The sequence below is a fragment of the Pan paniscus genome, chromosome 3 (assembly GCF_029289425.2).
Source record: "Pan paniscus chromosome 3, NHGRI_mPanPan1-v2.0_pri, whole genome shotgun sequence".
In the NCBI taxonomy this organism is placed as follows: Eukaryota; Metazoa; Chordata; class Mammalia; order Primates; family Hominidae; genus Pan; species Pan paniscus.
The window spans coordinates 52,898,451-52,913,790 of record NC_073252.2 but is presented as its reverse complement, the minus strand read 5'-3'; the positions used below and the strand labels follow the sequence as shown (position 1 = coordinate 52,913,790).

Sequence of the window (15,340 nt, the reverse complement as noted above, 5' to 3'; positions counted from 1 at the left end):
GTACAATGTACCAGAATGTAGCCTGAGCCACTTAAAATATATTTTAAGATGATTTTGAGATGATTAGTTCTGATTTCAGGCATTGCCGAATTCTCAGTTCACTCTCCTTTGCCAGGCTTTTCACATTATGTCAAAGCTACTTCATTTATTTCAGTTGATTCTTTGTGTAAAAGAGAGAGCACTGGATAACAAAGTACTGAGTCGGGCTTCAGAGTCAACCGAGCATTTAGTTCTCAAGTTCTCAGGCTGCAGAGAGAGCTCCTACAAGGCTACTCTCTTGCAGGTTAGTAGAACTGGGAGGGACTAAAGTGGCTGGCTGGAAAAACTGGTCGTCTTGCTGTAGTCATTCAGATGGTGTCTACAGTGTGGATAATTTCCACAATTCCAAAGCCAACCCTACGTAGATAAACACTATGAATGTTTATGAATATGGCCAACCCTTGCATAAACACTCTTCCAAAAAAACAGGGCATGCTTCTAGCATTAACAACAAAAGCAACAAAATATATAGTAAATGGATTGTAAAATGTTGATTTCAAATTTGAGATGGTCTTGTTTGTGGGAAAATCAGAAAGGAGAATATATGAGATGTTTCATTGACTTATTCTGCTGATTGCTTGAAGACAGAGATTAATCATCTGCTATATAAATCATCTCATTCTTCCAGGTTCTGATTTAAAAATGAGCTCTTGGTTGAAAAATCTGCATTACTTCAAGATGGCACCCTATGCTACTATGCTATACCTTCCCTGTTTCTCTTCCTCAGAGAGGCATTCCTGTCTCCATTGCAGTTTCTGTGAAGCAAGGCTTATCTAAGCAGGAAGTTTGGGGCTGCAAACCACTTTTTTTTTTTTTTTTTTCGAGACAGGGTTTTGCTCTGTTGCCCAGGCCGGAGTGCAGTGACATGATCATGGCTCACTGTAGCATAGACCTCCCAGGCTCAAGCAATCTTCTTGTCTCAGGCTCACATGTAGCTGGGACTACAGGTGCATGCCACCATGCCTGGATAATTTTTAAAATTTTTTGTAGAGATGAAGTCTCGCTATGTTGCCCAGGCTGGTCTTGAACTCCTGGGCTCAAGTGATCCTCCCACCTCAGCCTCCCAAAGTGCCGGGATTCCAGGTGTGAACCACTGTCCTCAGCCTAATGACAGAAAACAGCCCAGGCAGGGACCCAGCAATAGTGAGTAGACGGGGAGGGGGAGTATGGCCTCATGTCAGCTTTACGTATCCTTATCCTCAGGTTTTTTCCTTTCAGGGCTGCTTTCCACCAGACTTCTTTGATGAGGTTAGGGATGATCCCTTCCTTTCCCTTCATGAAGTCACAACATGGTGCAGCCTAGAAATATATAGCTAGTTGCTTTCACAAATGTTTGTATTCAGTCATCACATATGAAGCAGACACAACTACCTCTGGCTTTTTGTTTTCCTCAGTTTAGAAAGCTGAGGCTCAAGACCATGGGAATTATTCAAGGTATTCAAGGCACCATCTCTAATGAGTAGGGAAGCTGAGACACAAAGCCAGTTTGATCCATGGCCAGTGCTTTTGCCCTACACCTCAGACATACCAGGGTGTATGCTGGGGCCTTGTTTTATTTATGTATTTTTGTATCCCTGGTGCCTAGTAGCATGCCTGGCACTCAGTGTGTATTCACTAAGTTTCGATTGAATAAAAAGCTAGGATTTATTGTCAAAAACCATATCTTTGAGGAGAAAGATGATATTTGGAAAATTGTAGCAATTTTGATGCCTTATGAAGTTCAGGGAAGTCTAAGTCATTTAGGGAAGCACTGCAACTGTCCCATGAAAGTGCCCTATTTTCAAGGTAGAAGCTTAAGTGTGAGCAGGTTTGCAGGACACTTGTCAGGAGTCAGGGATTCACTGAATGTAGTCAGTGTTTCTGTGTGGGCACTCCCTGCTTATTACCCATTCTGTGAGCACCTTTTAGTTTCAGTCTCACATGTCACTGAGGACAATGGGCTGCACATCAGGCCTTCATGGGGTTATTGGTGACAGTATCACCCAACCCCACTGCACCCCTACCACATGCTGTAGAAAACCAAGTATCTTAAATTGTCTGGAAGTTCTTGGGGGCTGCTAGGTTTCTGATTTCCTTATTTTGTATGTGTGCATGATACAGGAAATTTGCCTTCCAGAAAGCTCCGGAAAGGCTAATGGGTAAAGCCTGATTAGCCTAAGGGGAATAATGTGTTTTTCATAAATAACACTTTCAGCTCCGGCAAGGTAAGCCAATGTGATAAGGACAAATAGAATGAGGAGAATTTTTTTTAAAAGATATATTAACAAACAAAAAATTCTGCAAAGTAAACAGAGAAAACCTACATAATCCCCCAGCCCATTTCCCAAGAATATCATCATTCTTAAAATGAGGTGTTTAAAAAAGAGGATGCTGTATTAATAATTACTGGATCTGTATTTTTAATGATTGCTTTCCTTTAATCTTAAAGAGATAAGTGGACTAATGTGGATAAAGGGCTCTATCTTGGACAATCTGATCAGTCTTTTCTTCTGTGCTGAGCAGGGCCTGCCAAGAGCAGGAAATTCAACGCCATTTACAAAGCTTTCTTGTCTTACTCTCAGAGAAAGCCATCACTGTTCACATCATTCAAGAGGCTGTCTGTAAAAGGACACATAAAATACCAGTTATGAAATATAGAGTACACATTTAGTATAGCTTCATATCATTTAGTGCTAAGCAGCAAGATGATTATGTCAAATAAAAGTTATCACTTATTTATGTTTAAAAGATCAGATAAGCATTGGATAAAATTATGTAGCCTAAGCAAAGGACAATTTCTAAATCTTTTCCTTTTTGTTTTATATAGTCTGTTATTTTTAAAGTCTTCTACCACATAAATTTGCATTTCCTCTGTCACATCACTTATAAAATAACATATGTTCCTTTTTTACCTTTGCCTTCTTACTTGAAAAAAACATCCCCAGTCTCCTTCATGCTTTGATCACAAACTCTTCATTTCTCTGATGGTGGATAGTTGGTCGAGCTGCTTTCTGTCTGTGGGCCCTGTCCACTCAGCCTTTTGATGCTCTGTACAATGAGCTGTCATCTCTGTAATTTTAATCTTAGCTCTAGTCTCTAAGTTAGTTTCATGTTCCTATTATGTTTATCAGCATAGATTTCCAGCAAGATGATTATGTCAAATAAAAGTTATCACTTAATGTTTAAAAGATAAAACAAGCATTGGATAAAATTATGTAGCCTGTAAATCATTTAAAACTGGTGTGCTAATTTTATCTTATTTTCCAAAACCCTCACCAAGCTCACACCTCTCTGAAATAAGTGTTAGCTTTTTTGGCTGCCTTCCCCCAGTTGCTCTGTGCTCCAAACAGATGCCTGTGTTTAGTCCGAGCTAATATGCAAAGGGACCTAGTTTTAAAATTCCTTAGCTGCTCCGCAAAGAAGAGCGCTGCCAAAGCTAGTTGTGTGCCTTCCCATATTTCACAAGTAACAAAATAATTCACAGAAAACACATAGAAGAACAGAAAGGAGAAATCTCTTCCCAGGGACTATCTGATTATGTAGATTAGAACTCACGAATATGGTATTTTCTAATTTAGGAGGGAGAGAGTAAACAAATAAATGTTCCAGGGCAGTCAACCACATCCCCCATTGATATTCCGTGTGAAAGTGTCTCTGGCCTAAGGCACCTGGTTGGTTTGCTTTTTGTCCCGTCCTGGGAGAGATGTCGCCTATAATAACAACGCTAATTATAATGAACAATAAATGATAATTTATGGGTTACCAAGGACCAAGAAGCTCTGGGAGTCTTCATTAAAACAACAGCACTACAACCTCTGGAGGTACGCCGTAATTATTAGATGTTTACGTACCCTCATCAGCGTGCTAAGTTTTTATTGAAAAGCCCCCTCCTTCAGTCCCTCCTGAATTTTTTTAAATTATGGAAAAATTCCAAGACACAGAAGTAGAAAGAATACTGTAATGCAGCCTCGAGTACCCATCACCCAGCTTCGACCCTCAACTTTTTGCCTATCTTATTTCACCTCTCTTCTCCATTTTTTTTTTCTCTTGGACTGGAAAATTTTAAAGCAAATACCCAAACTTGTAGCATTTATTGAATATTTTAGTAAACGCCCCGACAATGTTATAATAATTTGGTGGGTTATTGCAAAATGGAACGGCAAGACAAAATAAAGAAGGAATGTAGAAAACTCTCCCGTGGCTGAAAAGGCTGTCACAAAGGTTAGCTGTTAGGAGAAGCGCCGCGAGCGTGACATTCCCCCGAGAAGGGCGGAGGCAGCCAGGCGAGAAGGCACAGCCCCGCAGGGCAGGTAACTGAATACCTTCCCCGCTGCCCACCCAGGCATGCGCAATCCAGACCCTGGAGTTGCTAAGGCCCCAAGGCAGAGAGAGGCTCAGGCTACGGAGAAAGCCAATCAGAGGGCTCCAAGACTGATAAGTTAGCCAATCCAGATTCGAGGGTGAATCAGGTCCTCAGCATTCCCATCGCCCCACCCGCATCCAATCAGAGAGCCGGCTACTTTGGGCGGACTTTTCAAAACAGCGAAAACAAAACAAATCGGGGACCTTTAAAAGGCGTAATGAGACCAGAAACGATCTCCTTCCGCCCCTCTGTCTTCCCCCGTTCCCCAACGCAGATCCATCGCGGAATAAGCCCGACGCCCAGATTCCGCTCTCCGCCCTAGCGCCAGGCGGGAGGACTGGCTCGGCAAAGCCGAGGAGAGCTAGGGAGGCCGCGACAGAGGCTCGAGACGGCGGCTTAGGGGCGGGACTCTTTTTTAAAGTCCGTGGAGGAAGTGCAGGATCCCTCCGCGGGGAGTCACGTGCCCCGCCCCCTTGGGGGCGTCGAAACTCTTAACAAAAACAAGAGGCTCGGGGAGGCTTCCGCTGAGGCGGCGGGGGTGCGGCGGTGGGCTGGTCTTCCGCGGCCGGCGTTGCGCCGCGGCGGAGGGTGGGCGCGCGGGGAGCGGGATGGAGCCGGGGCTGTGAGGCCGAGGCGGCGGTGCCTGGGAGGAAGGGTCGGATGCCGGACCGGGGGCACCGCTGAGGCGGTGGGTCCCCGACCTGCGAGACAGGTTTGGAAGCCCCCGCTGCGCCCAGTCCCTGCGGACCGCGAGGCCGCGGGCGGGTGGAGGCGCGTCTCCGGCACGGTGAGTGGACCCGCCCAGGGCCGCCGTGGGTTTCTTTGTTCGTGGTGGGGACTGTGGGCTTTGAGGGGGTTGGTACCATGGGAGTGCCTCGGTGCTGCCTGCTCCTCATCCGCTGGAGCGACCAGGGTGCTGCCCTCAGCCCCAGCCCCGGGGGGAGCTGGCGCCCGCGATGGACAGATAGATGCTGGTGGGGTGGACGGAGGTTGCGACTAGGTTAAGGGCAGTCTCCGCCTCGGTGCCCCTCGCCCCCGCTCGTGTTGTCACGGGGACTTGCTGGCGTGGTGCTTCTCGAATTGACAGCCCCGGGGCTCTGCAGAGTTGCGGGGCCCCGGCATCAGTGGGTGGACGGGTGTTGTCCGTACGGGCGCGGGGCGGACTGGACTGGACTTCTCTCCCCGGACCGTAGCCGGGTGTGCCGCGCCACCCCACGGCTCCTGGGACGGGGGTATCCGCCTCTCGGGTAAGTCCGGAATCGGCGCTGCCGCAGCGGACGGGAAAAGCTGGGGGCGGGACTCTCCGAGAGGGGCTTCTGCAGCTGGGCGCCCCGGGCGGGCGGGGCTCGGGAGTCTCCTCCCTCCGCTTCTTTGTTCAGTCGCGAGACTCTCCCTCCCCTCCCCCCTATTGTGCAACGCCCCATCCCCGGGACCCGCTGCAGTCGCTCGCCACACTGCAGTCCCCTGGGCAGAAGGCCCTCCCTGGCGCGACTTCAGGTGGGGCAGACCGAGGGGACGCCGGCGCCCGCGGACAGTTTCCTGTTTGTGAAACGCCAGGAGGCCAGGGCTGGCCGGTCTTACCCAGCGCTGGCCGGCGGACCTGACCACGGCTCCTCCCCCTGCCACACCTCCCTGGCCGTGGTCGGGATTGCCCTGGGGCTCTGGCGGACGTGACTGGTCCCTTCACCCGCTCCTTGTCGGGGTGTGCTGGGGCGACCCTTGCTGGAGGTACTGGCCTCAGCCCTTTCTCCCGCTTCCCCACCCCTCTTACCCCCAGATTACATTCTCTGTGTGGTGTCTTTACTGCAGATGAAGGATTTGGGGGCAGAGCACTTGGCAGGTCATGAAGGGGTCCAACTCCTCGGGTTGTTGAACGTCTACCTGGAACAAGAAGAGAGATTCCAACCTCGAGAAAAAGGGCTGAGTTTGATTGAGGCTACCCCGGAGGTAAGTTGGCAGAAAAGATAACTTGCTCAAGCAGCTGATGGGGCTTGGAGGAGGTAACCCCCCCGCCCCCGTTGAATCATGACTAAAGCCTGCAAAATTTCTTAAAAGTTGTTCTTTCTGGAGTACCAAGATAAACCTTATTATAGGTTAATGCTTTTGTTTCTTAGCAAGAATGAGAGTGATACTTTAGAGAAGTGGGGTTTTTTGTTGTTGTTTTTAATGTGGCACCCTCCTCGCTGCCCCCCATACTCCAGCCTGCAGCTTCAGGATGGGAGACTCCGGGTGAATTGAGCAGTTCATTTGTGCAAACACCCTCTGCCTGTGAAATACATATTTATAGTAGAATCTTAAATGACTTTAGAAAAGCAAACAAAAGAACCCTTTCTCTCCATTCCAAGGGAATTGAATTATATTTGCTATAACTCTCTGAAATCTTGCAACAGTTCACCTTATATTGAATTGCTGAAGCTCTTTTATGATGCGTATTTTTAAGAAGCAGTGATTTACGTCTTACAGATGATAAAGTGTATAGCTTTAGTTAAGCGATACCACTCTTTCCACCTATATTCTTGAAGATTGAGGGAAAAAAATTAACCTTATTCTTGGGAAAAAATTAACCTTATTCTTTGGACCTGTATGTGTTTTTCATCTGGTTCTAAGAAAATTGTAAACCTTGGTTCTTGGTTTTTATTGCAGAATGATAACACTTTGTGTCCAGGATTGAGAAATGCCAAAGTTGAAGATTTAAGGAGTTTAGCCAACTTTTTTGGATCTTGCACTGAAACTTTTGTCCTGGCTGTCAATATTTTGGACAGGTTCTTGGCTCTTATGAAGGTATTTCATCATTTTTATAAATATGTCTTCCTTTTTCTATGCCCAGTGCCTAGCACACAGGGTTCAAGAAATATTTATCGAATGGGTATAATAACGTCCACTGTACATAAAAATTTATAATCAGAATTGTGATCGTTAGTGCCAGAATAAGACTACAAGATTAATTGTATTGTTGTATCTTAGGTTTTTCTGTTGTGTCTTAGGTTTTACCTCTTAAGTACTTTCTCTTGAATATGTGACAAAAAAAGACTACTATTTTTTAGGTATTTGCCATATATTTATAGTCCTCAATATAAGATTTCATCTGCCATCATGCTTCTCTTGAAGCCAGATTTTTAAAATATTGAAGCATGACAAATGAAGTATAACAGTTTATTAAATATGACCGGCTGCCTTCCCTAGAAGTCTCTTCAAAGCAGGGAGCCATGGTTTTATTAACAGTCACCAGCAATGGCTAGAAAAATGTGGGGAATCTTCTGCCAGTAGGATTGCTGTCAGCTGCTGGGTCAGTTCTCAGGGCATTGAAAAGAAAAGGGCCGCCATCTGTCCATGGCAGCTTTTACATATGTCCCACTCTGCACAACTCGTGATATTTCTCTTGGGCAAAATTACATTGAAATATGGAATGACTCTTAAAGATTTTTATGTAAAAAGATAAGTATAAAATATTTTAATATCCCAGTACATTTTGTTTTGGTGTTAAAAAGCTTAATTTATTTTGGGGGAGATTATATTATGAATTTCATAAGTCTGAAATACAAATTATACTTTAGTGCTAGGAATCTAGCTTTTGAACCTGCATGGAAATTTTTGTACCTGCATTTGAATTTACATAATTTAAAGGTTCAAAAAACTTTTTTTTTTTTTTTTAAATAGAGATAGAGGCTTGCTGTGTTGGCCAGAATAGTCTTGCTATGTTGGCCAGAGTGTTCTCAAACTCCTGGCCTCAAGCAATCCTCCCACCTCAGCCTCCCAGAGTCCTGGGATTACAGGCGTGAGCCACTGCTCCCTGCTGCCTTTTTTTTTTGGGGGGGGAGGTCAAGAACGTCTAAAATGTGAAAATGTGTATAATTGTGGGTAAAGAGCCAGTACATATAAGAGAGACAACTTGATTGTGTTCTGTCTTAAGAATAGGAGCATCATTACAATATTCTAAGTATCTGCTAAGTCAAAATGACAGTTGTTAAAAGAAGCCTCTTGTTTTTTTCTCAGGTGAAACCTAAACATTTGTCTTGCATTGGAGTCTGTTCTTTTTTGCTGGCTGCTAGAATAGTTGAAGAAGACTGCAATATTCCATCCACTCATGATGTGATCCGGATTAGTCAGTGTAAATGTACTGCTTCTGACATAAAACGGATGGAAAAAATAATTTCAGAAAAATTGCACTATGAATTGGAAGCTACTACTGCCTTAAACTTTTTGCACTTATACCATACTATTATACTTTGTCATACTTCAGAAAGGTCAGTGGGATTAAAGATACATTTTGTACTTTGAACATTGCTATAGCTAACAGTAAATAATTGGAATGGCAATGAAATTTATATTTTTACCTTCTTCAAACTTTTAACTTCGACTTTATTGTTAAATTTTTTTTTTTTTTTTGAGAAGGAATTTCGCTCTTGTTGCCCAGGCTGGAGTACAATGGCGTGATCTCGGCTCACTGCAACCTCCACTTCCCGGGTTCAAGCGATTCTCCTGCATCAGCCTCCCAAGTAGCTGGGATTACAGGCGTGCGCCACCACACCTGGCTAATTTTATATTTTTAGTAGAGACAGGGTTTTTCCATGTTGGTCAGGCTGGTCTCGAACTCCTGACCTTAGGTGATCCACCTGCTTCTGCCTTCCACAGTGGTGGGATTACAGGCATGAGACACCGCGTCTGGCCCTGGCAAATCTTTAAAATCATTTAAGTCTTTGGAAGTTTAATAAATCTTTGTTCTTTGCATTGTATAGGAAAGAAATACTGAGCCTTGATAAACTAGAAGCTCAGCTGAAAGCTTGCAACTGCCGACTCATCTTTTCAAAAGCAAAAGTAAGTCGATTCCTGCTTATGTATATATCTCACAGTTTCTATTTTGAATTTTTAAAAAATATTTTTCTTTTTTTTTTTTTTTTTTCTTACAGCCATCTGTATTAGCCTTGTGCCTTCTCAATTTGGAAGTGGAAACTTTGAAATCTGTTGAATTACTGGAAATTCTCTTGCTAGTTAAAAAACATTCCAAGGTAATTACAGTCATTATTCTTTAAGGCAAATTTTTTTCCTGATGTTGATTTTTTTCTGTGGTGACTTAAACATTAAGTAATACTTTATGGGACTCTTAACTTTTACACTTGTTTTTTTTCTTATATCTCTAGTGTTAAAGTTCTCAAAATGCAGCTTTGACCCAGACAGTATTAATCCGGAAGGGAACCTGGTCACTTAGCTCAGCTTCTTTCTGCATATAGGTGCCCCTTCTGTAGTAATCATGCCATATGATAGTACAGCTGTTCCATTGCCACATATGCATTGTTCTAAAATGCATACTAGGTAGTAGACTCAGAACAAACACTAATGGGATAGGATGGGATCCCATCACACCTGTAGGACTGAACTGTCATCCCATTAGCAGCAGCATCAATTAACACCAGCAATGTTGATGTTTTAAACCCCAATGTCTTTTCAAATCCTTTAGGCCAGCTAAGTAAAAGTAAGTCTTACCATCACAAAGAGATATAAAACAAAAGCACAATACTTTTCTTAAACTCTCAGTCTAGTTGGGGAAATGAGGAACTTAACATGAAGTGGTGTGTTCTGTCATTTGTTATTGTGTCTTGGTGCCAGGTAATAGTGAATATAGAGAGTACTTTGGGATTTTTTTTTTTTTGAGACAGTCTTGCTCTGTTGCCCAAGCTGGAGTGCAGTGGCATGATCTTGGCTCACTGCAACCTCAGCCTCTCAGGTTCAAGTGATTCTCCTGCGTCAGCCTCCCGAGTAGCTGGGGCTACAGGTGCTCACCACCATGCCAGGCTAATTTTTATATTTTTGGTAGAGATGGGGTTTCGCCATGTTGGCCAGGCCGGTCTTGAACTCCTGACTTCAAGTGATCCCACCTGCCTTGGCCTCCCAAAGTGCTGGGATTACAGGCGTGAGCCACTGTGCCCGGCTTACTTTGGGTTTTTTTTAAGCAAAGAAATAGGGCAGACTAGGAGAAACACTATGACTGGGAGCCTGTTTGGAGCAAAAGAATCTTTGACAGTGAAAGTTTCAGCGAAGGCTTACGGCCAAGAAATTGGTGGACTAGACAGATACAAAAGTCATTTTAGGGTAGACTTGCAGGTACAATGTCTAGGTGGTAGTCACAAGCAGGAGTAAGGCTGTCCAACTCAAACAGTGGTTTTGGAAGCCAAGCATGGAAATGAGGCAAGGAGTCTTGAATGACCAAGATTTGTATCTAATGGTGGATATAATATTAGCATAATTGGCAGGAAATTTGGGAGAAGTTAATTTGTGATGAGAGCAATATGATTTTAGATGCTTGTGTACACAGGTGGGTGTCTAGTAGGTGTTTGGCGTTTTGGAATAAGAAGATAAACTATAGTTGGAGATTGAGGTTTGGAATTTCTCATGAAGAAGCAGTAGTTGAAACGGTAAGAAGCTTGTGGAATCCTTTTTGTAGGGGTCAGTTGAAGCTCTGGGGTTTTCAGCGTTGGCCTTTCCCCCCAACATTAGGAGCCAAGTGAAGAAAGGTACATCCCCACAAGTAGAAGCACTGTCAGACTGGAAGGAGGTTTTTAAGGAGGTGGTCAGGAGTATTGAATTTTTATAAGAGATCCAATATAATGAAAATTGAAGGTCATTGGATGTGTCAGAGGTAATGTCAGTAGAGCAGTGAGAAGGAAGTGGTAGAAACCAGATTACAAGTGGGTTAGGATGTAGCTAGATTAGGTGAAAATGGGAAGCCAAGAAAATAGATCTGTTTTCTGGTGAAAATATGTGCATGTGAAGCATTTTGTTTGTAACAGATAACTTTTTGCTTTAGTTATGATTTTATTAGTTTTTATCTGAACTTTTTATTGATAGTGATAGCTGGAACCATCTTCAGTGAAAATTGATTCGTTGAAATAAACTGAAGGCATTCCGAAGGAGGAGGGAAAAAAATACGTAAAAAGAAAAACAAAAAAAATAAACTGGAGCACTGCCCAGTGGTGGCGGAACTATGTCCTTTTTGGGAAATTCCTGTTCTCTCATATCACTAACTTCTTTAGTTTTGTATCTGGTGTTATAAGTGTGTATTACCAGCAATCCAAACAATGCCTTGTTGCAGGAACCCAAATTGGTTTCTGTAACAAAAGGAATGTTAAATTCCTTTGCATTGAGACTAAGGACTATACTTGATAGCTGATTTATTAACAGACCCAGAGTGTTTTTAGGTCAGTGTTTTCTTAGAATAGGCAAAGCTTTCTGTGTATTGAATCCTATGTAGTTTTATACTTAACGGTGCTCCTCTCCTAAACCAGTGGTTCCCAAATTTTGAAAGTTTGGCTGCACATTACAATCACCTAGGCAACTTACAAAACTCTTGATGCCCATGTTGCACTCATTGTCAATTAAATCAGAATACCAGGGGTGGAAGCGGGTAGTGGGAGCCAGGCATCTGTATATATATATTTTTCATAGCTCACCTAGTGATTCCAAGGTGCAGCAAGATTTGGGAGACATTGCCGTAACCTCTTAAAATATTTTTTTTTCAGATTAATGACACTGAGTTCTTCTACTGGAGAGAGTTGGTTTCTAAATGCCTAGCCGAGTATTCTTCTCCTGAATGTTGCAAACCAGATCTTAAGAAGCTGGTTTGGATCGTTTCAAGGCGCACAGCCCAGAACCTCCACAACAGCTACTATAGTGTTCCTGAGCTGCCAACGATACCTGAGGGGGGTTGTTTTGATGAAAGTGAAAGGTAGGCAGGTTCCTTGACTAATTAAACTTCCCTAGACTAAATATTACTGAGTTTATTATACTCAGAACTGTGGAATAGTGTAAGACATCAGAGAAAGCAAGCACCTACACTAAGAGCTAAGAATTAAAGCCCCCACTCTTCAGGCAAGCAAATTAACCAGAAGTAGTATTTTAATATGTAATGATTTATAAGGTCCTCTCCAATTTTTTTAGTTTTTTTCTTTTTTATATTTTTTTGAGTAGAGATAGGGTCTCGCGATGTTGCCCAGGGCTGGTCTTACATACTCCCAGGCTCAAGTGATCCTCCTGCCTCAGCCTCCAAAGTGCTGAGATTACAGGTGTGAGCCACTGCACTCGGCCTCTTTTCCCTTTTTAAACTGGTTGTTTTCCATCTTTCTCCTATTTCCCTTGCTCTTGAAATACAGCTAAAAAACCCCAAAAAAACAAAACTGAAAAAGAATTCTGGGCTTTGTAATGTTAGTATGAATTCCTAATATTGTGCTGTGGTGAAGAGATTGAGGGGTAGGTGCCTGGAAAATAAAGGGAATCACCACCACTGATGGGGAAGACTTCTATATATGTTCTCAGAGGTTTGTCAATTGGTGTTGTCTTATTCAGAATTTGATTACTTTGTAAAGTGAATAACTTTGCTAAATTTGTTTGTTTTATGCCGTAGAGATAAAGGGCCAGAAGTTTCATTTTCATAGCTTGTTAGTTTACTTTGATATTTGACAGTGTAAGTGGTATAATAAATCACTGATGCAAGAAATACATCTAAATAGACCATATGCTAGGAGGTATGTTGTTTTTAGTCTTCATTACTGGATTTAAAATACTTAGAATTCTACAATTCTAATACTTGCTGATAGTTATTAATTGGTACAAGAATAATAGTTTGGCAAATAGTAACTTGTTTAAACTTAAGAAAACCTATATTTTCTTTCTTTCTTTTTCTTTTTTTTTTTTTTTGCATGTGCCACCATGCCCAGCTAATTTTTGTATTAATATTTTTTGTAGAGATGGGATTTTGCCATGTTGCCCAGGCTAGTCTTGAACTCCTGGGATTAAGCGATCTGCACACTTCGGCCTCCCAAAGTGCTAGGATGACAGGGATGAGCCACTGCACCCAGTCCAAAAAATCTATATTTTCCAATGAGATTACTATAGACTTCATTTAGGAAGTCCTTATAAATTTTGTCTCTGTAAAGCATAAATTTTGAATATAAAAATCCTCACTAGAGATACTCATATAGCAGCTTTATTTTGGCTATAAAACATTTAAGTGTGTTTTAAGTAATGGTATCCTCTTTTTTTGTCTCTTTTTCTCTTTAGTGAGGACTCTTGTGAAGATATGAGTTGTGGAGAGGAGAGTCTCAGCAGCTCTCCTCCCAGTGATCAAGAGTGCACCTTCTTTTTCAACTTCAAAGTGGCACAAACACTGTGCTTTCCATCTTAGAAATCTGATTGTTCTGTCAGAATTTATATTTACAGGTTTCAAAGCAATAAATGGGGGAATAGGTAGTTTCCTGGTTTAGCCCCCATCTAGTCAGGAATTAATATACTGGAATACCTACCTTCTATTTGTTATTCAGATCAGATCTGGCCTATTTTCATATTTATCCTAAGCCATCAAATGGGGTAGTGCCTCTTAAACCATTAACAGTACTTTAGACATTGGCACTTTATTTTTCTCGTAGATCTTTAGCTACTTTGGGGAGGAGGGAAGGTGCTGATACCTTCAATTTGTTACTTTTCAAGATTTTAAAAAATAACTAGTGTAGCTTATCTTAAACATTTTATAAAACCTTCAGATGTCTTTATTTAAGCAGATTGGAAGTATGCAAGTGCTTCCTTAGCAGGGACAGTGGATAATCCTTAATGGTTTATCATAGATTTCACCCTCCCCCCTTCTCAGAAGAGTTGAGTATGCTCTTAAATGTCAAACACATTTTTGTTGTTTTGTTTTTTAAATGATCAGTGTCTATTTGATGTGATGCAGATCTTATAAATTTGGGAATTATAATATTGACATTTCTGTGATTTTTATATATGTAATGTCTTAATTGAGATTTCTGCTAAGGCAAAAATAATTAGGCTAGGGCTCTTAGTTTTCATTCCTGTTGCCCAAGTATTGTCAAACTATGGTATTATTTTAATGTTACTTTAAAAATCCATAATCTGCTAGTTTTGCATGTACTTATATGAAAACAGTGCAGTAAGTTGAAAACTCAGTATCTATGGAATTGATAAATGTTGATCTGGTGTAGTATATTTTATCTCATTTTCTTATATTAAAAAATGTCTGCATGATTACGTTTTATTTCCTTTGTAATTTACATTTCAAAATAGTGTATTGCTATATGGGTGCCAAGATTGAATATGAAGAACCCGAGTGTTTGTAGTATTATAGTTTTAAGCAAATCTGTGTGGTGATACAGCCATAAGAATGGGGCTTATATAAACTCTGTACATGTAAGATTTTGTACAGAGAATTTTTAACTTTATAAATTGTATATGAACATGTAAATCTTTTAAAATGTACATAAAATACTGTATTTTTTTACCTTGTGTGTGATAGTCTAGTCATTGCATGTAAATATAATTTATTATGTATTCTGTAGTATAAATCATACATTGATGACTTACATTTTTACTGGTAAGTCAACATCCGTTGGATATTTTCTGAAGTGGCTCTTTTTGAAGTGATAATAGATTGTAATTCAAAATAAAATTATTAATGAATTCTCCTTGTTTGGGATCACATCTTAATTTTTAATCTGTTAAAAGTTCTTGATGTATTTTAATGAGAAGACTTTAGGTGAGGCTACAGTGATTCCAGAGTGAGCCTTCTAACTGGCTAGCAGAAGTTCTCTAGGTTTGGCATCTGTGCCTTGGAGATACTGAAAGAGAATCTGTCATTTGACAATTGACCTCTTTGTGGGATGGACTCATTAAGTATGCTCTCAGAGACTGGTATATTACCAGAATGCCTATTAATTTTCAGTGAGAGGCAACAGGTATTAAGTAGAACAGAATGCTCAGGTTGGCAGATTAGAACGATCTTTCAGGAGACAAAGCAAGTTTTAATCAGTTGTTTGGTTAATAAGTATGGGGTGTTGGCTGTGATAGGGCCCCGCCAGCTTCTGGCTCTTGTGGACCTCAAAAGTATCAAGTTGTTTTGCAAGTGGTGGTCCTTTCCCCTGCCCCACCCAATAGGTTCCCCATCTGTCTAGTTTGATT

At 41.7% G+C, this 15,340-nt stretch overlaps 1 protein-coding gene across 2 annotated transcripts; it reads left to right on the top strand.

The window, feature by feature from the left end:
* Nucleotides 1–4,848: 4,848 nt before the first annotated feature.
* On the top strand, nucleotides 4,849–14,847 carry CCNG2 (cyclin G2). Of its 2 annotated transcripts, none has more exons than XM_003832283.6 (8): nucleotides 4,849–5,168; nucleotides 6,191–6,328; nucleotides 7,025–7,162; nucleotides 8,375–8,625; nucleotides 9,118–9,196; nucleotides 9,289–9,387; nucleotides 11,896–12,101; nucleotides 13,433–14,847. In XM_003832283.6, exons 2-8 carry the CDS (start codon nucleotides 6,191–6,193, stop codon nucleotides 13,554–13,556), a joined length of 1,035 nt encoding a protein of 344 aa, XP_003832331.1. In that variant the 5' UTR covers nucleotides 4,849–5,168; the 3' UTR covers nucleotides 13,557–14,847. The 2 variants fall into 2 exon arrangements, with proteins under 2 accessions (XP_003832331.1, XP_063459856.1); XM_063603786.1 differs by having other exon boundaries at nucleotides 4,887–5,628.
* The last annotated feature ends 493 nt before the right edge of the window (nucleotides 14,848–15,340 follow it).